The sequence below is a fragment of the Pleurodeles waltl genome, chromosome 6 (genome assembly GCF_031143425.1).
Source record: "Pleurodeles waltl isolate 20211129_DDA chromosome 6, aPleWal1.hap1.20221129, whole genome shotgun sequence".
NCBI classification, from domain to species: Eukaryota; Metazoa; Chordata; class Amphibia; order Caudata; family Salamandridae; genus Pleurodeles; species Pleurodeles waltl.
The window spans coordinates 73,653,707-73,680,432 of NC_090445.1; the positions used below are offsets into that span (position 1 = coordinate 73,653,707).

Genomic DNA, 26,726 nt, shown 5'->3' on the forward strand with positions numbered 1-26,726 from the left:
TAACACTTTGAATTGGTAATGTATTCCTTTGAATACGAACCTTAGGTATTTCCTGTGGGAAGGATGTATTGGTATATGGAAATACGCATCTTTTAGGTCTAATGTTGTCATGTAGTCTTGCTGTTTGAGCAACGGGATTATGTCTTGTAATGTGACCATGTGGAAGTGGTCTGATTTGATGTAGGTATTCAGTGTCCTGAGATCTAGTATTGGTCTCAGCGTTTTGTCCTTTTTTGGAATTAGAAAATACAGTGAGTAAACTCCTGTGTTTTTTTGTAGGGTTGGTACTAATTCTATTGCATCCTTTTGTAGAAATGCTTGAACTTGTAGTCCTAGGAGCTCTATATGCTGTTTTGACATATTGTGTGGTGTCGGTGGGACGTTTGGAGGGAAGTTGTGAAATTCTATGCAATAGCCATGTTGGATAATTGCTAATACCCAGGTGTCTGTTGTTATCTGTTCCCAATAATTGTAGAACTGACTTAGTCTTCCCCCCACAGGTGTTGTGTGAAGGGGTTGTGTGACTTGTGAGTCACTGTTTGTTTGGAGGGGTTTTGGGACTCTGAAATTTTCCCAGACTTCTTGGAAATTGGCCTCCTCTAAATTGTCCCCGGAAACCGCCCCTGTGATATTGACCCTGGTAAGTTGGTGGTCTTGACTGTGGAATGTTTGTTTCTGTGGGTTGACCACGAAACCCTCCCCTGAATGGTGACTTTCGAAATGTGCCTCTGCTCTGCGGGGAGTAGAGTGCGCCCATGGCTTTGGCTGTATCAGTGTCCTTTTTCAATTTTTCTATGGCAGTGTCCACTTCCGGCCCAAACAATTGCTGTTCGTTAAGCGGCATGTTGAGGACTGCCTGTTGGATCTCGGGTTTAAATTCAGAAGTGCGCAGCCATGCGTGCCTACGTATTGTGACAGCCGTGTTTATTGTTCTTGCAGCTGTATCGGCTGCATCCATGGAAGAGCGTATTTGATTATTGGAAATACTTTGCCCCTCTTCCACTATTTGCTGGGCTCTTTTTTGGAATTTCTTGGGTAGATGGTCAATGAAATGCTGCATCTCATCCCAATGAGCCCTGTCGTATCTGGCCAGTAGTGCTTGGGAATTGGCGATACGCCACTGATTTGCTGCTTGTGCTGTGACTCTTTTTCCTGCAGCATCGAATTTGCGGCTCTCCTTGTCTGGAGGAGGTGCGTCGCCTGATGTATGCGAGTTGGCTCTTTTACGAGCTGCCCCCACAACTACCGAGTCCGGTGTCAATTGTGACGTAATAAATGTTGGGTCCGTGGGTGGTGCCTTATATTTTTTCTCCACCCTCGGAGTGATGGCCCTGGATTTTACCGGCTCCTGGAATATTTGTTTCGAATGCCTTAGCATTCCTGGGAGCATAGGAAGGCTTTGATACTGGCTATGGGTGGAGGATAGGGTGTTAAATAAAAAGTCATCCTCTATAGGCTCTGAATGTAGTTGTACATTATGGAATTCAGCTGCTCTTGCTACCACTTGCGCATAGGATGTACTGTCCTCAGGCGGTGACGGCTTTGTGGGATATGAGTCTGGGTCATTGTCCGATACTGGAGCGTCATAGAGGTCCCATGCATCAGGATCGTCTTGGCTCATTGTTGTATGAGCTGGTGAGTGCATTTGTGGTGGGGTATGCACTGGTGATGCATGTGCTGATTGTGGTGGAGAAGGTGGTGGCGTTATTTTCTTTACCACTTTAGTTTGTGGTTGTTTGTCCTCTTGCTGGAAGGCAAGTTTTCTCTTCCTCTTTATTGGGGGAAGGGTTGTTATTTTCTCTGTGTCTTCATGTATATGAAGCCTCCTTTGGGTGTAGTCAGTGTCTACACTTTGCAGTTCTTCTCCAAATTTATGCATTTGGGTACTCAGTCCTTGTTCCTCTGTATAGGAACTGATTGTTGTTGTTGATGGTTTTTTCGGCGCCGAAATTTTTTCGGTGGTGATTTTCGGCACCGACTGACTTTTTGATGGTTTCGGCTCGGTGTCTCGGTGCCGAGGTTTTTCGGTGCCGACCTCTTTGTGCGATGTTTCTCGGAGCCACTGTCTCGGCTCTAAGGTTGCTGTGTGGCTGTATCACGACCGGAGTCGGATGATTTCGCCATCAGCATGCCCTTTTTCGGTGCCTTGGCTCGGTCACCATTTTTTTTGGGTTGAGCCATGGCCTGTTGGCAGTGGCGTCCCCTGGGCTTTGGTCTTCTCGAAGGTTTTAATTTTCGACGTCTTACTCACGGTTACGTCTTCGACGTCGGATCCCCCGGACTCCGACCCTTGTAGGGAGAACGCTTCTTCTTCGTCTTCGAAGCGTTGATGTCCTGTCGGCGTGGACGCCATTTGGAGTCTTCTGGCTCTTCGGTCTCGGAGCGTCTTTCTCGACCGAAAGGCTCGACAGGCTTCACACGTATCCTCCTTGTGCTCGGGGGACAGGCACAAGTTACAGACCAAATGCTGATCTGTATAGGGATACTTATTGTGGCATTTAGGACAGAAGCGGAACGGGGTCCGTTCCATGAGCCTCGAAGTCGCACGCGGTCGGGCCGACCAGGCCCCGACGGGGGATCGAAAATACCCCGAAGGCTTACCGGAGCTCTTCAAGATTCGGTGTCGATGTGTTCTAACTGACCCGATACCGAACGCAACAATACCGACGCTTTCTCCGAGATTCTGACTAACTTTCCGACCCAAAACACGGAGCGAAAAGGAACACATCCGAACCCGACGGCGGAAAAAAAACAATCTAAGATGGAGTCGACGCCCATGCGCAATGGAGTCGAAATGGGAGGAGTCCCTCGGTCTCGTGACTCGAAAAAGACTTCTTCGAAGAAAAACAACTTGTAACACTCCGAGCCCAACACCAGACGGCGGACTGTGCTCAGCATGTGTATCTGCAGCAACACATGCCATCGAACATATATATATATATATAAATGAGAGAGAGAGAGAGAGAGAGAGAGAGAGAGAGAGAGAGAGGAGCTTCATCAATCGGACTCTTTTTCGATTATTCATATTTAGCTTCCGCCAACCACAGCACTCAACATAAGGGAATGGGTCCACCCACTTGAGCCATTGGCACTTATAACGTGAGTGGCAGCCCTATCCCGATCACATCCCACTTCAGGCATTGGCTCTCTTATAACGTGAGTGGCAGCCTTTTCCTGATCGCATCCTACTACAGCCATTGGCTCTTATATTGTGAGTAGCAGCCCTTTTTCTGATCACATCCCACTTCAGCCATTGGCTCTCTTATAATGTCAGTAGCAGCCTTTTCCTGATCACATCAACACATCTACCTAAAAGGATGTGAACTTCTATGCCAAGGTGGATGCGTCAAGGGTGTAGTTTACCAATGCCCATTTCCTTCCATTCCTTATCCTTTTTTTTTTTTTGTATTTATAATATATGTTTCCAGTCACAGTGATTCAAAGTCAAGAGCATCTTTTCTTGGCACCAAAAAGAATAATTTTCCCCCGTGATATTCACTGAAGCTACAATCGGTATACTCGTACAACTAGCTGACAGAAGCATTCACATTGCCCTGTTATGGGTATTTGTTTCTTATAAAGTAAAACCTTTATTGCTGTCATTAGGGCACCAGGTTTAGGCAGGTGCAAGTTTTCTTTTTTGTTTCTCATTTTTGTGACATATCCTTGTAATAAAAACACAACAAAAAATGGAAACGGACTATCAATGCAAAAACGATTGGCTTTGCCAAAGCTTGTTTTTCCACAGCTAAGTGGCGCTGTGTCATATGTGACACCTTCAGCTAATGCTGGCTTTTCAGCCAACGTCGCTTTGCTTGTTTTTTAATCTGAGCCTGTAAAACAAAACTACATTTCCCATAGTGCGTTTTCTGGTAGGTCCTAAAGAAATCCCAATATCTCCCAGAAATGTTACACAAGACATTCAGCAGATCTGTTTTTGTTTCAGTTATCCATGTCTGCTCGCTCTTCACCCCTCCTTCCTAAAAAAGTAGCATTGACTCACAACGCCAACTCGTTTTGCATCAGTCACTCGAGGCAGATTTCCAAGACTGATTCAGTCCTTCCCTCAGAGGTTATGAGGGAGGAAGACCCATGGGTGCCACAGCTCAGTCTCTGTGCTCCAGAAGCTGGAGTGTGTTTGTAATTGTACTGAGTGCGTTTATATTTCTCTTCCTCAGCTGCTCCCTGCATTGAGCATAAACTGAGTTTGTGTTTGCAGTGTTACATTGGAGCGCTTTACATGAGCACAGGTTAGATTGCACAAGGTGATTTAAAAATAAAATAAAATGTGCAGATTAAGTGATTTTCCCGGAATCACAGGATGCTGAGCCCACGCCAGGGGTCAACTGGTTTCCCAATACACAGATGTGGTGGTAGCACCGCAATCTGATATTACTGCTCGTCTGTATTAGTGATATTACACGCAGTAACCTTCCCTGAAGTTAGAGACAGTAAGTGTCATTACCCCCCTTTACCTGGTAACAGGTAGTGACATTAGACACATCTCTCTTACCTGCCGGTGCAGACACTTTTTCTTCACTCCCGTCCTGTCACCGGCAGGATCCGCAGCGCCCCCGCGTTCCTTTCTCCCTCGTTGCTTCCTGGATTGAAGTAGGGCCGCAGGGTGTGGGGGAAGGAGGCCCCGGAGAAGGTGAAGAGCAGAGACTGGTCATCCACATTGTACACCAAGAGCCTGCCCGCCTCATAGTCCAGGAAGAGACCCACAGCCCTGGGGGGCACACAGGGGGTCAGGATGGTGGAGGGGGAGGTGAGAGCTTTGTATTTACCACCTCTGAGCCACAATGTCCAGTATCCGTTCTCAGGTGATGCTGTGATCTTCCCTTTCCTGCTCACAGCCTCGTCACACACCCCGAGGGTCCAGCGGGTCTTGCCCCCCACCTCCACCTCCCAGTAATGCCGCCCGGAGCTCAGCCTCTCTCTCCCCAGGACACTGACGATATGATTGAATCTCTGGGGGGTGTCGGGCAGGTCCTGTGCTCTGTCTCCGTCTCTCACGCTCCTTCCGTCCTCGGACAGGATGAGGCTCCGATGCGCAGTGTCAGGATCCAGGGTCACCGCAGCTGCAAGACACAGAAGCAGAGGTCAGAGCTCAGCAACCAATGATCACATTAGTAATTACAGCCCCCCAGCCACTGACCGCCCACAGTCAGGTGCTCACAACAGCACAACGTCTCAGCCTTGTATCCATACACATTCCTACTAATAAATCATGCACTCTTCACACTTCTCCTCAGCCAGAAATAAAATGCTCTTGTACTGGATAAAGAAAAGACACAATCCAGCTCTGAAGAGGAGGCCAAATGGTTCTATGTGGCTCAGCACTGCTGGAGACTGGAGTACCCGGTGCCTGGTTCTAGACTGCAAGTTCTAATATTGCGGGTAAACATTTCATACCACAAGAATTACTCAATAGAACACTTAAGTAAACGCAGTGATTAATGCCATCTTGAGCCTCTTTAATCCATTTACAGCCACTCCCTTCCACTTCAGCTCACTCTTGCAGCTTTCTCTCTTTATGATGCTTTTTGTTTTTCTCTCCCTCTGTTTTCTCCATGTGTCTTTTATTTGCGTTATGTGCCTGATGCAGAAAACTAAGTGCAGGCCCTCAAAAATAAGTGCCAGTGCCCCCCACGGGGAACCACCGGCTCAAATTAAGCACTGAGAAAAGGGTCCTCAATATAATCAGCACAAGTAACGGTTTTAAATAAATTCCACTAATTATATGGTTTTAAGGAAGTACATTATACAGACTGTTCAACAATAATAAGAACCCCTTAGCACCCCAAAACTCATTGTAACACCACCATCCCAACATTCCACCCAATTTCCCCCGCATACCAGTGAAATAATCATCTCCCTGTCCACCTCTAGCCATAAGCACCTTAAGCCCATCTCTCCGCCGGACTCTGCTGACGATTACACCGCTTTTCAAGAAAAACTGACTTGTTTAAAAATGGAAAATTAAAATATGGGGAAGCAAAACCCATTAGGGGAATGTTACAAAGACATCCAAGTGTAAATAGCTGCCTCCAGTGCAACAAGTTTTATTTCATTTTAATATAGAACAGACTGAAAGGCAAGGCTCTTTGTTTTTTACTCCTAAATTGAACTTTCTTGGTGGACTTTAATGTAAATTCAGTCACATCGCTACAAACATCATTTTAAGGTGTCTGCACAGAGGTGCCAGTTGAGGCAGGCCTATTTCTGATACTTTGATTCACACAGCCCTCATTTATAATCCAGGATTTGTAAAGCGCAGCAATCACCGTTGAGGGTCTTAAGGCGCTGAAGGGGAGATTAAGGGCCTGATTTAGAACTCTGCAGACAAGTTACTCCATCACAACAGTGACAAATATCCCGTCCGTCGAAATCTAAATCCCCTCCTCCAAATACTAAAACAGGCCCTAAGTGATTTGCCTATGTAATATCTAAAACCTATCAGATATTAATTACATAATATCTGATTATTTCAATGCAATAATGCAAGCAGGACACAGCTGATATAGCCAATGAGCAGTGAGGTGCTGTAGTTTCAAACATGATGCCCTGGAACAATCTGGATTGTGGGGTCTGCCTGAGACTTGACAAAGGAAACCAGAATGGGGTTTCTTAAATCATAACAGAATGAACCTGGACAGACAGTGGATTACTGCACAGAGTAGAGCACTGGTGAGGCTGTGTAAAGACAAATCTGGGAGCTTGGAGAGGAGGCAGTGACCACTGTATGCTGTTAAGGGCTGAACAAAGCCAAGGGCTGTGCAGGGACTGCTGCTGTGCAGAGATTGGACTACGCTGTGTAGGGATTGAAGCTGTTCAGAGCTTGGATTATGCTGTGTAGGTATTAAACATGTGCACACACTGGACTATGCTGCGCAGGGATTGGGGTGATGCATAGATTAAACTGCTCTGTGTAGGGACTGAGTGTGTGCAGAGATTGGAATATGCTGTGCAAATATTGAGGTTCTGCAGAGATGGGACTATGCTGTGTAGGGAATGAGGCAGTGCAGAGTTTTAACTATGCTGTGTAGGGATAGAGAGTGCAGAGTGTGGACTATGTTCTGCAGGGATTGAAGCTGTGCAGATTGGACTATGCTGTGTGGGGATTGAGAGTACAGAGTCTGGACTATGTTGTTCAGGAATTGAGGCTGCGCAGATTGGGCTATGCTGCATAGGGTTTGAGAGTGTGCAGAGATTGGACTATGCTGTGCAGGGACTGAGACTGTGCGAATTAAACTATGCTGTGCAGGGACTGAGGTGGTGCAAAGATTGGACTGTGTTATGTAGGAACTAAGGATATGCTGAGATTGGACTGTGCTGTGCAGGGAATGAGGCTGTACAGAGATTGGACTGTGCTATGTAGGAATTGGAGCGGTGCAGATTGGACTGTGCTGTGCAGGGATTGAGATTCTATAGAGATTTGGATTATGCTGTTCAGGCATGGAGGCTGTGAAGGCTGGACTATGCTGTGTAGAGACTGTGGTATGCTGTGCAGTGACTGTACTATGCTGTGTAGCAATCGAGGCTGTGCAAAGACTGAATTATTCTGCGTAGGGACTGAGTCGTTGAAGAGACTGGACTATGCTGTGCATAGATTGAGGCTGTGAAGAGACATGAATATGCTGTGTAAGGATTGAGGCTGTATACAGTTTGTTTTATGCTGTGCAGAGTTTGCCACTGTGTGGACACTTGCTTATGCTGTGCAGGGATTGAGTTCGAGCAGAGAGTGGATTATGCTGTGCAGAGATTGCTGCTGTGCAGAGACTTGATTGTGCTGTGGAGGGACTGAAGCTGTGAAGACTGCCTGTGCTGTGTATGGATTGAGGAAGTGCAGAGATTACACTATGCTGTACTCAGATTGGTAGACAGATGAGCAGAGTGTGAAGAACGTGTAAGAGTGGAGAGGGCTCAACTGTGAGTACAGGACAGTCCTGAGTGGGGATGGCTGTGCAGTGTAGAGGTTTGTGAAGTGAAGGAAGGGTGCAGGGGTTTGATTACTGGAGGGACTGTGCAGAGTATGGAGGGCTGTGTGGAGTGAAAGGTTGTGCAGTGTGGTTTGTGCAGTGAAGGAGGTGTGCAGAGATTTGATTACTGGAGTACTGTGCAGTGTATGGAGGGCTGTGTAGAGTGGAAGGTTGTGCAGTGTGGAGGTTGTTCAGTGAAGGAGGTGTGCAGAGGTTTGAGGGCTGGGAAGAGATTCGTTTCTACAGTGAGTGAAGGAAGGTGCAGAGTGGAGGTCTGTACGGAGCGGTGGGGGTCTGTACGGAGCGGTGGGGGTCTGTACGCAGCGGTGGGGGTCTGTACGCAGCGGTGGGGGTCTGTACGCAGCGGTGGGGGTCTGTACGCAGCGGTGGGGGTCTGTACAGAGCAGTGGGGGTCTGTATAGAGCAGTCCATACAGAGCGGCGAGGGTCTGTACGGAGAGGGTCTGTACAGAATGGCGGGGGTCTGTACAGAGCCGTGAGAGTCTGTACAGGGCGGTGAGGGTCTGTATAGGGCGGTGAGGGTCTGTATAGGGTGGTGAGGTGTAGAGAGCCACCCGGGCTCTCTTACACATCATCGCGCTCTACGGGGCACGAGGGTGCAGAGACGGAAAAGAGGTTAAGTAAGGTTTGGAGCTGACGGAGTCAGTCTCCATGTGTGTGCACCAAGTCTGCCTCGGCGTGTCCTTTGTGGCGACACGCGAGAGCAGTGTGTAACACTGGCGACGAGTGGGATATCACACAGTGCCCGAGAAAATAATAATAAAAAAATAAAGGAAAAAAAAAAAATCAGCTGATCGCTCGCCACGTCGGGCGAGAGCCGTGGGGCCAACCGCATCGTGAAGATGCCAGGGAGGCGAGGCTCGCTATAGCCTGCCACACGCCCGTTGCCTGGAGACAAGAACACAGCAAGGCAGAACCTTCTGTTTAGAGGTGAGAGGCCCAAGAGAATGTCCCCAGGAGTGCCTGTGAAGAGAGGAGCAGCCAGGTGTCCCCCCTAGCTGCATCTAAACAAAGGAAAAGTGAAAAGAAATACAAGAGCGAAGAAGAAAAAAAAAAACACCTAATATAAAACTGCACAAAAAAAAAAACAATACAGACAGCTGAAAGTGTATAGGAAAAGACACAGGGTAGTGGCAGACACAGGAAATAAACTGCCATCCCACACCAAGACCATCCTGAGGAGTCTAGCTGGAAAAACCCAAGGTGGGGGAGTGCCAAGACATTAAAAGGAAAACAGGAGCAGAAGAGGACAACCGAGCGCGCAGCTAAAGCCCCACAACAAACATTTGCATTAGAGCCACAGACAGAAAACGTACAGCACCCAGCACCAGCGCTCACTCATCAATCCCCGCGCTACCCCCGTTCAGCCAACTGATCGATCCGGCCACGGCAGCGCTGAGATGGCGCACATCGCCCCAACTACACGCCCGACACAGGTAAAAGAAGAACAGGTGGACACAATTCAGTCACGCCAACCACTAGGGCGCCGCCCACCCACCGGTAGGTCAACTGAACGAACAAGCGGGAGCTGTGGATACGAGCACAAGTCAGCAGCGGGATGCCCGGCAAGGGGGAAATCGTGTAACCGATGTGGAAAGCACAATCATTTCGCTAAGATGTGCATGTCGGAATAAACAGGCAAGACGACCCCAAAAAAAAAAAGAGGCCATGGTCAAGACTGTAACGGTCGATGACGGTACCCCCAGGGAGCGCACAACCGACAGAATGCCCGTCTTCGAGGAAGATGACATTTTTGTGATCTCATTCACTGGATGGAGACAACAGAAGAGGCGACCACCCTCCGTGGCCACAGCAGTGATCAACGGTACGTCGGCAACAGTGCTCCTAGACACAGGGGCGTCAGTTAACGTAATGGACGATATCATGTTCCAACAACTATCCGCCACGCCACAACTAACCCCCAGCAACACCAAAATATACACAGGAGACCCGCTCCCCATGAGGGGCACGATAGAGGTGTCGGTGACGAGCGGGGAAGTCACAACTTGTGCCAGATTCTATGACGTGACCGGAAACAGAGGCAGACTGCTGGGATGCCACACGGCGGAGGAACTGGAGCTGGTATTCTTTGCATGTCAAGTATATGACTCCCACATTGAATGCCTCCTCGAATAGTTCCTGCGGCTCTTCGAAGGTCTCGCAAAGCTGAAAGTGAAGAGAGTCAAACTACACATCGATCCTGATGTCACCCCAGTAGCACTCAGACACCGCCGAGTGGCATTCCATCTAAGACCGGCCATGGAAAAAGAGCTACAATTACTCGAGGACCAAGGGGTGATAGAAAAAGAGGACGGACCCACTCCCTGGGTTTCGCCGTTGGTGATAGCCCCCAAACCCAAACAACCGGGCGCCATTCGCTTGTGTGTGGACATGCGTCTGCCAAACAAGGCCATCCACCGAGAAAGACACATAACACCCACCATGGAGGATATTGTCGCAGACCTAACGGGGCACAATGGTTCTCCAAGCTTGACCTGAACTCAGGATACCACCAGCTGGAGCTCGACCCAGACAGCTGCAATGTCACTACATTTTCGACCCATAGAGGACTCCGGCGGTATCGGAGGTTGAGTTGGGGGTCTGTTAAGAGCGGCGGGGGTCTGTACAGAGCGGCGGGGGTCTGTACAGGGCGGTGAGGGTCTGTATAGGGCGGCGAGGTGTAGAGAGCCACCCGGGCTCTCTTACACTTCATCGCGCTCTATGGGGCACGAGGGTGCAGAGACGGAAAAGAGGTTAAATAAAGTTTGGAGCTGACGGAGTCAGTCTCCATGTGTGTGCACCAAGTCTGCCTCGGCGTGTCCTTTGCAGCGACGCGCGAGAGCAGTGTCTAACACTGGCGACGAGCGGGATATCGCACAGTGCCTGAAAACAAAAAAAAAAAAAAAAAATCAAGGGGAAAAAAAACATCAGCTGATCGTTCGCCATGTCGGGCGAGAGCCGTGGGGCCAACCGCATCGTAAAGATGCCAGGGAGGCGAGGCTCGCTATAGCCTGCCACACGCCCATTGCCTGGAGACAAGAACACAGCAAGGCAGAACCTCCTGTTTAGAGGTGAGAGGCCCAAGAGAGTGTCCCCAGGAGTGCCTGTGAAGAGAGGAGCAGCCACGTATCCTCCCTAGCTGCATCTAAACAAAGGAAAAGGGAAAAGAAATACAAGAGCGAAGAAGAAAAAAAAAAACACCTAATAAAAAACTGCACAAAAAAAAAAAAACAATACAGACAGCTGAAGGTGTATAGGAAAAGACACAGGGTAGTGGCAGACACAGGAAATAAGCTGCCATCCCACACCAAGACCATCCTGAGGAGTCTAGCCAGAAAAACCCAAGGTGGGGGAGCGCCAAGACGTTAAAAGGAAAACAACAGGAGCAAAAGAGGACAACCGAGCGCGCAGCTAAAGCCCCACAACAAACATTAGCATGAGTGCGCCACAGACAAAAAACGTACAGCACCCAGCACCAGCGCTCACTCATCAGTCCCCGCGCTACCCCCGTTCAGCCAATTGATCGATCCGGCCACGGCAGTGCCGAGATGGCGCACATGGCTAAATCGCCTAGACAACTACTTCTGTGCCATGAGAGAAGCAGATGGAGCAGTGCGTAGATCCCTTATGCTACTGATGGGCGGGGAGGAACTTCAAGAACACTTTGAGTCACTCTCAGACACGGGTGACAGAACGGAGTACGACGCGCCCGTAGCCGCTTTGAACAAACATTTTGACCCCCAACTGAACCCAGATTACGAACGGATCAAGCTCCGCCAAGCACAGCAAAATTACGTTGAATCAGTCGACATGTTCAACGCATGTTTAAGGAAGCTAGCGAGTACGTGTGTGTGGTTGAATCAACAAGAAGAGATCAGAGCCCAAATCATACAGGGGTGTCAGTCCAACGCGCTCCGTAAGCTGATCATGCGCCAGCCGGGCATTTCCCTAGACGAGATCCTGATCCTCGCATGCTCCCACGAACTGTTAGCGGTCCGAGCAGATGTCATAGCCGCAGTGTGGGGCCAATCCACATCTGTCGCCCCAACTACACGCCCAACACAGGTTAAAGAAGAACAGATGGACACAATACAGTCGCGCCAACCACTATGGCGCCACCCACCCACCGGTAGGTCAACTGAACGAACATGCGGGAGCTGTGGATACGAGCACAAGTCAGCGGCGGGATGCCCGGCAAGGGGGAAATCGTGTAACCGATGTGGAAAGCCCAATCATTTTGCTAAGATGTGCATGTCAGGAAGAAACAGGCAAGACGACCCAAAGAAACAAGCATTTGCAATGCAACGGGTCTCGCGTTTGCTCATGTTAGAGCTGATCGCGTTGTAAACTCCTAACCCGACTTTTCACCCATCGGGCAAAATGGCATTTATATATGTAACCCGAAAAAGTGCAATTAACTATGTAAAGCGCTCGACTTCTGCCAAGCGAGATCGCGCTTGTAAATTAGAGAAAAAGAAGTCCACGAGCCCGATGGAAAACAGCGAGCCTCACATGTTTTTTGTACTTGGTTGCTGCGCTCGAGGAGGGCTAGCCACCGGAAAAAGCATGACGTATGCGTGCCTTTGACTAATGAAAGCAAGCAGATTTTATTAGGCAAGCCCACGAACCAATAAAAAACACTGACGTGATGTTGACAGGGCTCCGAGTCCTTTTCTGAACACTAAAGAGTCTCGCTGCGAACGCAGGCTCGACCCTAAAAAACACAGTCTCATCCCACGGAGCACTGCTGCTGGCCGCCACCTCCATGTTCTTCTCCTGTCCCAAGTAATAGGTCAATAATATGAGAATAGCTACTGGAGGCCATTTAACAAACAACTACAGCTACCAGAGCCCTTTAACAGAATGGGAAAGCTATGCCTACCTCACAGCTCGCAACACATGCCATGTGTGATCTTGGCTGGCTCGTGAGTTTATATTTACTAACTAACTCTCTTTGAGGAAGCAACAATCTGGTATAGATAGGGGTGACTGTAATCTATGGCACCTGACTATTAACAAACCCCCTCCTTCGCACATGAAATCTGATAGAATGTCACACACTGCATATAAATGAATAAATATAGGTATTTCAGCAAGCTGTCCACTGTCACATTTCAATCGCTTCACGTACATTTTGCAGTTTATTGTATATCTATTTATCTATATTTATCTGGCGTACTTGTAAAGTAAAGCGCTACACAGAGTCATAAAACTGATTCAAAGCACTGCACATATCTGAACCCAAAAGAAGTAGAAAAAATCGGATTTATTTAGCTGTCGAATGGTTTTAAGGAACAGAAGAGAGTAAAGAGATTTTTTGGAAACAGATGATTATTTCCAATATAGGCAGGAGGAGAGGAGTCGCTGCGATTTGCACAAGATCAACCATTGCAACTTGCGGAGCTGGGACACGACTTGCAAAACTAACTTCAAAGAAGCAAAACACTTCACTACTCATGACAAGTAAGCACTTCTAGACAAAAACAGGCGTTGCTCATCAAGGTGTGGATTTAGTAAGTAACCTGTCCGATCAGTGTCAGCTCTGAAACATCTTCGTCGGAGCTGTGAGTTGCCTACGAAGTCGATGTGTTTTTTGGCAACACATTCATCCGATGAGCTACCGAGAACTATACGAGCCCAGCTCTGGGAAGTTAATAGGTCGCTGCTGCCACTTGTTCTGTTTACTAGTCACAGACTAGAGGACACTTCCAATCACACAGAAGTCTTTCAAAATGTCACTTACATAACTGAAAAACACTCTGATCCTAAGCACTATAAGATCAATGTGCCCTAATTTGGCGGTTTTCAGTTTATCAAATTCAAAATCCTAATGAACAGATTGAGGGTACAAAGCCTGCGACCTGCAGGTTGCATGCACATCTCATCAAAGACAGCTCAACCCACTGAGCTGCCTTTCCTATATTGTAAAACACGTAACTACGCAACCTCACAAAAACACATTGGCGTAACAAGCAAGCTGGAAGGAGCTATATGCAGACTCCAAAGGCAACAGAACCGCCCCCGCTCCCTTGTCCAGGAGGTACGGAAATCAATGCCAACTATCTGAGGTAGGTAGAGTGAATTTGCAATGGGGCGATGCTCCTTCTTCCTAAAGGAGCAGCCACCGCTGCTGACTAGCTCCATTTGGTGGACGATAGGGGTGAGGGGTGTGAAGCGCTCGACTTCTGCCAAGCGAGATCGTGCTCGTAAATTAGAGAAAAAGAAGTCCATAAGCCCGATGGAAAACAGCGAGCCTCGCATGTTTTCTGTACTTGGTCGCTGCGCTCGAGGAGGGCTAGCCACCAGAAAAGGCATGACGTATGCGTGCCTTCGACTTAAGAAAGCAAGCAGATTTTATTAGCCCAAGAACCAATAAAAAACACTGACGTGATGTTGACAGGGCTCCTAGCCCTTTTCTGAACACTAAAGAGTCTTGCTCTTTTAGGCTCGACCCTAAAAAGAGGCCAGGGTCAAGACGGTAACGGTCGATGACGGTACCCCCAGGGAGCGCACAACCGACATAACGCCCGTCTTCGAAGAAGCTGAGGAAGAGGAAATTTTTGTGATCTCATTCACTGGATGGAGACAACAGAAGAGGCGACCACCCTCCATGGCCACAGTAGTGATCAACGGTACGTCGGCGACAGTGCTCCTAGACACAGGGGTGTCAGTTAACGTAATGGACGATATCATGTTCCAACAACTATCCCCCAAGCCACAACTAACCCCCAGCAACACCAAAATATACACATATGGGGGAAGAGACCCGCTCCCCCTGAGGGGCACGATAGAGGTGTCGGTGACGAGTGGAGAACTCACAACTTGTGCCAGATTCTATGACGTGACCGGAAACAGAGGCACACTGCTGGGATGCCACATGGCGGAGGAACTAGAGCTGGTATTCTTTGCACGTCAAGTATATGAGTCCCACATTGAATGCCTCCTCGATGCGTTCCCGCGGCTCTTCGAAGGTCTCGGAAAGCTGAAAGGGAAGAGAGTCAAACTACACGTCGATCCTGATGTCACCCCAGTAGCACTCAGACACCGCCAAGTGCCATTCCATCTAATACCGGCCATGGAAAAAGAGCTACAATTACTCGAGGACCAAGGGGTGATAGAAAAAGTGGACGGACCCACGCCCTGGGTTTTGCCATTGGTGATAGCCCCCAAACCCAAACAACCGGACGTCATTCGCTTGCGTGTGGACATGCGCCTGCCAAACAAGGCCATCCGCCGAGAAAGACACATAACACCCACCATGGATGATATTGTCGCAGACCTCAACGGGGCACAATGGTTCTCCAAGCTTGACCTGAACTCAGGATACCACCAGCTGGAGTTCGACCCAGACAGCCGCAATGTCACTACATTTTCGACCCATGTAGGACTCCGGCGGTATCGGAGGTTGAGTTTTGGAGTGTCCTCTGCAGCTGAGGTGTTCCAGAATGCTATCAGGGAAACACTGTCAGGCTATCAGGGGTAATCAACCTGAGCGATGATATCCTAATATACTCCAAGACCCGGGAGGATCTCCACCAACATCTAAGGGCATCCCTTCAGAGACTCGCGGATGCCGTACTCACGTTACATAAGAAGAAATGTGCGTTCTACCAGACATCCATAGAATTCTTTGGATATATCTTCTCGAAAGAAGGCTTGCGAGTAGACCCACGCAAGGCAGACGCCATTCGTCGAGCACCCCTCCCTCACAACCCCTCCGAAGTGAGGAGCTTCCTAGGGATGGCGACATAGTACGGCAGATTTATCCCCAGCTGGCAACCATGGCAGAACCTCTCCGACAACTGACCAAGGCAACCCAAAGGTGGGAATGGACCCCAGCCGCAGAGAAAGCATTCTCAGACATAAAAGCTGCACTGCTGAAAGGAGTCACAATGGCCTACTTCAACCCCCGTAGGAGGACAGAGGTGGTGGTAGACGCCAGCCCTGTAGGCCTCAGTGCCGTTCTTTTGCAAGAGCAACATCACCAAGAGTGGACACCTGTTGCCTACGCTAGCAGAGCGCTGTCAGCGGTCGAGACGAGGTATGCCCAGATCGAGCAGGAGGCTTTGGCAATCAGATGGGCCTGTAAGAACTTCCATTTATATGTATATGGACATGAATTCCAAGTGGTGACGGACCACAAGCCGCTAGTCTCGCTGTTCGCTGGAAGCATGCGCCTAGCGCCTCCCCGGATCGAACGATGGGCCGTTTTGCTCCAGCCATACAGATTCAATGTCATCTATCGACCGGGGGTGAATAACCCGGCTGATTACTTGTCCAGACACCCATCCAGCAAATCACCTGAAGAATCTCACAAACAGGACGAAGAGAGAACAGAAGTATTCGTGAGCATGGTTGTCGAGTCCTCCTGCCCCAATGCTCTCACGGTGACTGAGATCGGGAAAGGCACCGAAACAGACAGGGTGCTAACACACGTCAGGGAAGCACTTGAGAACAGAAGTTGGAAACACTTCCTGGCCAGAACCACAGCTTTAAGCCCCGATGAGAAGACGGCGATGCAAGGAATGTGGAGAGCGCGAGACAAGCTTTCCATAGGCGGAGAAGGTTTGGTTCTTCGGGGGAGAAGGATTGTGCTCCCTCAGAGTTCATGGTCCCGAGTGGTGGAGCTGGCACACCAAGGTGAGGCCAAGACTAAGGCCCGACTTCGCGCCAAGGTGTGGTTCCCCGGGATGGACGCCCAAGTCGATGCCCTGATCGCCAAATGCCATTCGTGCCTAATCACATCTTGTGAGCCATGTGGGTGCCCTGTGATCACCGAACCCCCCAGCCATAAACCATAGGCGAAATTGTGCATGGATTTTGGGATCTTCCCGGACGGTAGGCTGACCGCCGTCATAATAGACACCTACACCAAGTTTCCTGTTGTTGAGGTCATTGCATCGACCTCCTTTGAGAACGTGAGACCAATGCTTGATCGGACATTCACGATGTTTGGGCTCCCTGAAGAAGTCCGAACTGACAATGGACCCCCCTTTCAGGGGCAAGAGTTCAAGACGTATCTGGATGGGCTGGCGATACGACACTGCAGAATCATGCACTACTGGCCTCAGGCCAATGGTGACGTGGAGAGGTTTATGAGGACTTTGAACCGTGCCCTAATGATAGGTGTCAAGCAAAGAGAAGATGTGGAGTGGTGTCTGAACCAGTTCCTCACTGCCTACAGGCAGACTCCGCACAGCACCACTGGATGCGCCCCGGCAGCTCTCCTGTTCAAGGTTTCCCCACGGTACTGTATCCCGACCAGTCCCCAGTGGGAGTCCCCTGAGTTGGATGTTGAGGCCACTCAAAGGCGCAGACAAAGAACAAATCAAAAGGCCAGTGAGAGGAGGCGGACTCGCCGCTGTGATTTTCAGGAAGGTGACAAGGTGGTCGTGAAGAATCGCCGGCCGGGAGGAAAGTTCCAAACGCCGTTTGAGCCCGAGACCTGGACAGTGGTGGGCGTTCGAGGTTCAATGATCACCGAGGAAACGAGTAACCAGGAATGTCTCACACTTCAAAAGGGCCCGATGGCGTCAGGAGGCTATGAGGATGAAGACGGGGACGTGGGGACACCGGAAGAAGGGGACAGTGTGCCCGTAGATGCCCCGGTAGTGCCGTCTGCCGAGAGAGTCACCCGACAGAGACACGGACGGAGACACAGCGCCCAGTCGGGGTGAGAGATATCACCTATGACCCAATCCGGCACCGAGCAGTCGGCTGAAAGATTTTGTCAGTTGAACTGCTTGTTGTGAACGGTGTCCCGGTCCGTTAGACCGGCCTACGAGATGACATGGATGGATGCCGACCTTCTTGACACGAGTGGAGTCCGGCCAGTGCTTTGTTCTACCATTTCATGGTTTCTTTCCATGTTTCTCTTCTTCTCTTTTCCTTTCTTTCCTCCTATTTTGTTGACTTCATTATTAAAACATGGGAGGGATGTAGCGAGCCACCCGGGCTCTCTTACACGTCATCGCGCTCTACGGGGTGCGAGGGCGCATAGAAGGAAAAGAGGTTAAATAAAGTTTGGAGCTGACGGAGTCAGTCTCCATGTGTGTGCACTAAGTCTGCCTCGGCGCGTACTTTTCGGCGATGCGCGAGAGCAGTGTCTAACAGCGAGGGTCTGTACAGAGCGGTCTGTACAGGGAGGTGGCGGTCTGTACAGGGAGGTGGCGGTCTGTACAGGGAGGTGGGGGTCTGTACAGAGCGGCGGGGGTCTGTACGGAGCGGCGAGGGTCTGCACAGAGCGGTGAGGGTCTGCACAGAGCGGTGAGGGTCTGTATAGAGCGGCGAGGGTCTGTACGGAGCGGCGGGGGTCTGTACGGAGCGGCGGGGGTCTGTACGGAGCGGCGGGGGTCTGTACGGAGCGGCGGGGGTCTGTACGGAGCGGTCTGTACAGGGAGGTGGGGGTCTGAACAGAGCGGTGAGGGTCTGTAAGGAGCGGTGAGGGTCTGTACGGAGCGGCGGGGGTCTGTACGGAGCGGTGAGGGTCTGTACGGAGCGGTCTGTACAGGGAGGTGGGGGTCTGAACAGAGCGGTGAGGGTCTGTAAGGAGCGGTGAGGGTCTGTACGGAGCGGCGGGGGTCTGTACGGAGCGGCGGGGGTCTGTACGGAGCGGTGAGGGTCTGTACGGAGCGGCGGGGGTCTGTACGGAGCGGCGGGGGTCTGTACGGAGCGGCGGGGGTCTGTACGGAGCGGCGGGGGTCTGTACGGAGCGGTGAGGGTCTGTACGGAGCGGCGGGGGTCTGTACGGAGCGGTGGGTTGGTGGGGGGTCTGTACAGAGCGGTGGGGGTCTGTACAGAGCGGAGGGTCTGTAAGGAGCGGTGAGGGTCTGTACGGAGCGGTGGGGGTCTGTAAGGAGCGGTGAGGGTCTGTACGGAGCGGCGAGGGTCTGTACGGAGCGGCGAGGGTCTGCACGGAGCGGCGAGGGTCTGCACGGAGCGGCGAGGGTCTGTACGGAGCGGCGAGGGTCTGCACGGAGCGGCGAGGGTCTGCACGGAGCGGCGAGGGTCTGCACGGAGCGGTGAGGGTCTGCACGGAGCGGTGAGGGTCTGTACGGAGCGGTGAGGGTCTGTACGGAGCGGTGAGGGTCTGCACAGAGCGGTCTGTACAGGGAGGTGAGGGTCTGTACAGAGCGGCGGGGGTCTGTACGGAGCGGTGAGGGTCTGCACAGAGCGGCGAGGGTCTGCACAGAGCGGCGAGGGTCTGTACAGAGCAGCGAGGGTCTGTATCTGTACAGAGCGGCGAGGGTCTGTACGGAGCGGCGAGGGTCTGTACGGAGCGGTGAGGGTCTGCACGGAGCGGTGAGGGTCTGAACGGAGCGGTGAGGGTCTGAACGGAGCGGTGAGGGTCTGTACGGAGCGGTGAGGGTCTGTACGGAGCGGTGAGGGTCTGCACGGAGCGGTGAGGGTCTGCACGGAGCGGTGAGGGTCTGCACGGAGCGGTGAGGGTCTGCACGGAGCGGTGAGGGTCTTGCGGAGCGACGCGGGTCTAGCGGAGCGGCGAGGGTCTGTATAGAGCGGCGAGGGTCTGTACAGAGCAGCGAGGGTCTGTACAGAGCAGCGAGGGTCTGTACAGAGCAGCGAGGGTCTGTATCTGTACAGAGCGGCGAGGGTCTGTACAGAGCGGTGAGGGTCTGCACAGAGCGGTGAGGGTCTGTACAGAGCGGTCTGTACAGGGAGGTGGGGGTCTGTACAGAGCGGCGGGGGTCTGTACGGAGCGGTGAGGGTCTGTACGGAGCAGTGAGGGTCTGTACGGAGCGGTGAGGGTCTGCACGGAGCGGTGAGGGTCTGCACGGAGCGGTGAGGGTCTGCACGGAGCGGTGAGGGTCTGCACGGAGCGGCGAGGGTCTAGCGGAGCGGCGAGGGTCTGTATAGAGCGGCGAGGGTCTGTACAGAGCAGCGAGGGTCTGTACAGAGCAGCGAGGGTCTGTATCTGTACAGAGCGGCGAGGGTCTGTACAGAGCGGTGAGGGTCTGCACAGAGCGGTGAGGGTCTGAACAGAGCGGCGAGGGTCTGTGCAGAGTGGTGAGGGTCTTGCGGAGCGACTTGGGTCTTGCGGAGCGGCGAGGGTCTGTATAGAGCGGCGAGGGTCTGTATAGAGCGGCGAGGGTCTGTACAGAGCGGCGAGGGTCTGTATCTGTACAGAGCGGCGAGGGTCTGTACAGAGCGGTGAGGGTCTGTATAGAGCGGCGAGGGTCTGTGCAGAGTGGCGAGGGTCTTGCGGAGCGACGCGGGTCTTGCGGAGCGGCGAGGTTCTGTATAGAGTGGCGAGGGTCTGTACAGAGCAGTCTGTACGGAGCGGTGAGGGTCTGTACGGAGCGGTGAGGGTCTGTACGGAGCGGGGAGGGTCTGTACAGAGTGGCGAGGGTCTGTACAGAGCAGTCTGTACGGAGCGGTGAGGGTCTGTACGGAGCGGTCTGTACGGAGCGGGGAGGGTCTGTACAGTGGTGAGGGTCTTTATAGAGCGGTCTGTGTAGAGCGGTGAGGGTCTGTATAGAGCAGTCTGTGTAGAGCGGCGAGGGTCTGTACGGAGCGGTGGGGGTCTGTACGGAGCGGTGGGTTGGTGGGGGTCTGTACGGAGCGGTGGGTTGGTGGGGGTGCAGAGGACAGTGCAGCTCACAGAGCAGCACGGAGATGTGCGTGAGTGGATGCTGCCTGTGACGGACGGAGGACAGCACTGGTACTGGGGATGTGCAGTGTACGGAGCAGCGAGGGTCTGTACGAAGCGGCGGGGGTCTGTACGAAGCGGCGGGGGTCTGTACGGAGCGGCGGGGGTCAGGACGGAGCGGCGGAGCGGCGGGGGTCTGTACAGCACGGCGAGGATCTGTAGGGAGCGGTGGGTTGGTGGGGGTCTGTACAGAGCGGTGGGGGTCTGTACAGAGAGGCGAGGGTCGGTACAGAGCAGTGAGGGTCTGCAGGGAGTGGTGGGGGTCTGTACGGAGCAGCGGGGGTCTGTAAGGAGCGGTGAGGGTCTGTACGGAGCGGCGGGGGTCTGTACGGAGCGGCGGGGGTCTGTACGGAGCGGCGGGGGTCTGTACGGAGCGGCGGGGGTCTGTACAGCACGGCGAGGATCTGTAGGGAGCGGTGGGTTGGTGGGGGTCTGTACAGAGCGGAGGGTCTGTAAGGAGCGGTGAGGGTCTGTACGGAGCGGTGGGGGTCTGTACGGAGCGGTGGGTTGGTGGGAGTGCAGAGGACAGGGCAGCTCACAGAGCAGCACAGAGTGTGGAGGTGTGCGTGAGTGGATGCTGCCTGTGACGGACTGTGGACAGCACTGGTACTGGGGATGTGCAGTGACGGGGATGATACACAAAGCACACAGCACTGCCCGGGGCTAGACGAGGCTAGAAGATGGCACAGGGCGGAGCAGAACGTGTCGTGTGTCTGGTGAAGTGCAGGGCTGAGTAATGCGCGAGAGTAACCGGACATGAAAAAGCGTAAACTTCGCATGATTCACGGCTCGAAATTGCCAATTGTTGTGTAGCTCCGCCCTTAAGGTCAAAATGTGCAGAGCGGAGATAGAGGGGAAGAGAGGGGAAGGCTGCGGAGGGCTGTGCAGAAAGTGGGGCGAGAGTAGGGTGTTTGCATGTGCATGTGGTGTCCCCAACTAGATGGAGGGCTGCTCAGTGCTGAACGCTGTGCGGTGTAATGGCTGTGCAGAGAGAGGGGGGTTCCTGTCTACAGAACAGGAGGGGGTGGGGGCTGTATAGAGTGTGGCTCTGCCGTGATCGGGTGGATTCTTCATAGAGAGGCTGACAGAGAGCCAGGATTGCAGGGGTGCTGGAACAGTTTTCAATGTGGGGGTGCTGGCCACCAACGTCACCTCAATAGAGGCGAGGTGTCTGTGAAAAATCCACTGGTACCCACAGAGGGAGTGTAGAACGTGCCACAGCTACATTGTATGACAGATGCTTCCCTGAACCAGGATTCACTGGAGTATTTAGATAGTATTTCCCGAACAATGTATATTATTAAATATGGTGCGGTACAGTAATGCGATATATAAATATCATGCTTCTTAGAAATGACAACTTTGTGCATCTAAATCACCCAAAGCAGCCACTGGACTGGAAACTCAGTTTTGACCCAGGAGAAGTGAGTTCCTGTCACTTTCACTGGTTGTGATTGGTTTAAAGCCCAGGCTTGAGAACCTAGTGTCTGCCATGAACAGGCCCTGTGGCACGAGGACTGCCACCAACAAGAGAACTCATGAGTGGTCCATGTAAACGTGAAGTGAGTCAGGTGGTCTCAGACTTGTGATGTGTGTGCGCAGCATATTCCGGTATTACTGCACCTAATCACAAAAATATCCCCATCACTATGGAAAATTAACTGATTTTGCCTCCGCTTTAGGGGACTCCTTCACTTCTTCAAAGCAAAGAAGGTGTGGAAAATGAAGGGGCCGGGTATCAAATTCTATTGCCAATGTGACTTACTAAGTTATTTGCGTAATTCTGTAGCTCGAGCTGTAATAATTATCATTCCCCACTGAAAGACCCTCTTCAGCATGCACCAGCCCCCCCAAAATTGGGAAAAACAGGAGTATTCTAAAAAAGACATCCAATAATTGATAATTTCTAACAAAGCCCCTGATGCTTTACTTCTTGGTCCCCCCAAAACATCTATATGTTCAACAGATATATTTGCTGCCACTGTTTAATTTTTTTTTTAATAGCTTAATTCGGAAATAGTGAATCAGAGCAGAACAGGCAGCAGTATAATAAAAGATGAAATGCATCATAATTATTTGGAGTTTGACTGTTACACAAATATACTAGTATATTATACTAGGGGTTTGAATTGTGTCATTTTTGTGTCCATTTTTAATAAAACAAGCACTGGTCAAGCTCATGGGTCTGGAGGCCAGTCTGTTGGCTTTGGCGATCCCTGTTCTGTTCTTTCATGGTTTTAGCAAAACCTCATTGTTGCGGAAGCTGCCGTGGTCACCAATCTTTAAAAAAAAAAAAAAAGACTAACCGCATAAATCTTTTTTTGGTCTCCAAAAAACACATTACTATAGCAGTCTCTGGCACTACTTTGAGTGTGAAAGGGCAACATACGGCATCTTAAAGTGAAGTGGACAGAGCCCTTGCCATGTGATGAAGCCTGACTGACAAGCCGTGTGGCTGTTATAGACACAGTTTTAGTAAAAACACAATGTCGTGGCTAGCACTACAGCTGAAAAAACATTGGTCAGAATTTGGCTGCCGGACTCTTGACTTCGCTTGTGCTTTTTTGTAATCTTTTTGTAAATATTCACTCCATATTTTCAAAGAGTTGTGAGAAGCCAGAAACGCTAGAGAGGCTTGCAGAGATAGAGAGGGTTCTTGAAATATATACATAAATATATATAAAGACAGAGAGACAGGGCAGATAGAGAGAGAGAAATAGAAAGGGCTGCCTACATACTGAGGATTACATAAATAAGAGAGTTGTCTTAATAGATTGATAAATAGATAGATAGATAGATAGATAGATAGATAGATAGATAGATAGATAGATAGATAGTTAGGATTGCAAAGACAGAGGTAAATAGGTAGATAGAGTTGCAAATAGAGTTGCAGATAGTGAGGTAGAAAAAAAGTCAGACAGGGTTGTAAAGATAGATGGGCTGCACAAATAGAGCTGCAAACATGGATGGATTGCTAGATGTGTATATATATATATATATATATATATATATAGAGAGAGAGAGAGAGAGAGAGAGAGAGAGAGAGAGAGAGAGAGAGAGAGAGAGACTGAAAGCTGGATAGATAGACAGACAGACAGACAGGTAGATAGATGGATAGACAGATTTACAGGTAGCTAGACATACCAGGAGATAGGCAGGCAAGCCGCTAGGACAGGTAAATAGGCGGACAGGTAGACAGACATATAAATAGAGCGATAGGCAGGTATATAGACTGACAGGTAGACAGAGAGGTGGACATAGAAAGACAGACATAAAGACAGACATGTAGACAGACACGTCGACAGACAGGTATTTACATTGCCAGATTGACAGGGGGGCAATGATAGGTAGGTAGGCAGACAGATAGTTAAAGTCAAACCAATAAAGAAACTGGAGCAAACGGCGCAGCTTGAATTAGTAACAACAGTTCATACAAGAGCACTGACAGCAAACTAGAAGCCCACACAAGCAGCACATAGAGGCGACTTGGACCGCAAGTAACTGAGCAGGCCGAACGGTTACCATTGGAGCAAGGTCAAGACTGATTTTCATATGGCGGGGTCCAAGCTGCGGTGGGATGGCAGGTAAAAAAGGATGGTTTGGGATGCGGCCCTAGCAATTACCAGCGGCCGAGATCAATTAAAGCATTTCATCCATCACCTTTTTGATGCATTAAGTGTTTCGGGGGTACACAGAAGTTGGTTCCATGCTCATAGTGGAACCAGGCTATACCTGGCTTATGAGCCCCAGTTTATTTATTTTTTAAAACTTAGTTTATTAGCATTTTCAAAAACATTACACCTCTTGCTTTATAATCATGTAGTGTAGTCCTAGTTTCCCATACCGAATCAGGGGTACTGTCTCATGGTGTGCACTAGTGGGGCTTTGCCATTATCAAGTGATGGTAGTAGGTCAGTCATTCACACAATATATATACAACTGTACATCATATTATGAAGGATTGCATACCGGATATCTAATGTACAATATTGTTCCAGTTTAACGGAATAAACTTTAAACAGAACTCTAAACATGGCACCTTCGCGTGTTGTTATTTCCGGAGTGCACGTGATACATTGTGTTGGGAGGGAGGCTTCCGGAGTGGCGAGCTCGCGCTTCATTGCTGGCTAATCCCTAGTGGCAGCGAGAAGCCAGGTTAGCGGAGAGCGGCAGATTCTCAACCTCCGTGTGTGCGGCCTTTACGCAAACAGCGGTGCTCGGCTGAGGGATCCCATGCATCTGCTGCCGCTGCCGGTCGCATAAGTGTGTGCTTGTAGGGTGTCAGTTAAGTATATCCCCCACCTGGGCTCTCATCCCCTCAGGAGCCTGGGTGAGTGCACTATAGCATCTGTCACTCAGTCTATGTCTCGTGCCCTAGATTCGCAATCTTACAGCACCTCGGCCCACAGAGGGGCAATGGGGCGCATATGCACCCCCGTGCCTCCTCTCTCCTCAAAGCACGTGCCTCTGCCCATTTCACCACACCCTATCCCCAGTCCTCCAGTACTGGCCCACAGGGGACTTCCAGGCCATGGCTCAGAGGAGCCCTAATAATGGCGAAACTGGACCTAGGTTGCTTATGTTCCAGATCATGGAGTGCGTGGCAGTTTCGACTTGACTGTTCACATTGAAGTAGGGTCAAGACTGATTTGCATATGACTGGTTCCAAATCGAGGTGACTTGGTGGGTGAAAAGTGATCGATTGGGATGCAGCATTGAGAAATTGCCACTGACTGACATTATTTCCAGCTTTCCATCTATCACCTTGCTTCTGATGCCCTAAATGAAATAGCAGTCAGATAAACAAAGGGCACTCTAAAAGGAATTTACAACAGCATTCGTAAGAGACAGAAAATGAAAACTGAAATGTACCTTTGCTCAAATCAAGAGTCCTGCTATCACATCAGCCTCGGAGCAAAAAGGCAACACTAACGTGATAATAAAGTAAAAACAAGAGACCCTAAAGGGAACTACTCTCTGTGTGGATGTGCTCCTTGTGGAAGAAGAAAATGCAGTTACTCAAAGTGAAGCAAGTAACTAAATAGAATGAACCAATGCCCAATGCTGTACACTGTAGTGGGCAGAAACAAAGTGTGCATGGCAAACAACAGACAAATGGATGGAGAGAGCAGGCTGAAAGGCCCTTTTAGCTAGTCTGATCCAGATAGAATTTCAGTAAAACTAAAAGTCCTACAAAGTAGACGTGAATAAGGAAGCAGTTAAATGGAGAAAGTAATCAACATAATTATAAAATTGCAAGTAAGCTTAATTTGTTTTGAGCACACTAAAATCATAACATTTTAGGACGAAGTATCAAGGTGACAATATGACTTTCACTTGCTTCTGACATATTTGAAAACAAAGGGCCTGAGTTAGAGTTTGGCAGAGGAGTTACACGTTCGTTGAAATACAAATTCCACAACCTTTAATGGGATTTATATTCTGGCAGACGGATATCAGTCACTTTTGGGTAAGAATAACTCGGCCCCGGGTTTTTAAATGAGAAGGAAACCTGTGAGGTGCTGTAGCCTTCTCCTTTCATGCACATTTGTACAACGGTTAAAGTATATTGGGTACGCTGGAGAGTCTGATAAAGGAAAATTAAAATACAAATGTCAGGGCCTGATAACATGATAAATGTCAGAAGAAGAAAAAAGTCTGTATTGCCTATTGTCCGTTTGAACGTCTTCAATATATCTGGGGGTCCTGCAGACCTGCCATCTCCACTGTAGTGAATCCAAGTTTGTTTTAATGGGATAGCAGGAGTTAGCTTAGCCTTTGGCTTGCAGACTCGTGCCCCCGTCACCTAGTGACTTTTAACCTACTTAGCTTGCTCTGGCTTAGCTCTTTTCATTATTTAATTCATCTAGGATGGCTGCCTAGTTGATAGTTAGGCCGCTTGTTATGCTTTGCATTATCAGTGTCACCGCGCTAAGGCGTCAAGATCAAGCAACAAAGACAAACAAACAGTAGATGTTCACACTTAGGGATTTAACCTCTCTATACTTTCGAGGGATTGTTTATATTAATTGCCGTCCCAAGCATGTCTGTTATCTA

At 50.2% G+C, this 26,726-nt stretch overlaps 1 protein-coding gene across 4 annotated transcripts in view; it reads right to left on the bottom strand.

Moving 5' to 3' along the window:
- The window catches only part of LOC138299221 (E3 ubiquitin-protein ligase TRIM39-like), a 202,725-nt gene that overhangs the window by 96,990 nt on the left and 79,009 nt on the right, over positions 1-26,726 (bottom strand). For 3 of the 4 annotated variants that reach the window (XM_069237348.1, XM_069237346.1, XM_069237347.1), the window contains exon 7: positions 4,514-5,081. In XM_069237348.1, the coding sequence (XP_069093449.1) occupies positions 4,537-5,081 (545 nt within the window). In that variant the 3' untranslated portion in view covers positions 4,514-4,536. Of the gene's footprint in view, positions 1-4,513; positions 5,082-22,688; positions 22,950-26,726 lie in introns of those variants that run through there. The other variant, XM_069237349.1, reaches the window with a different exon arrangement.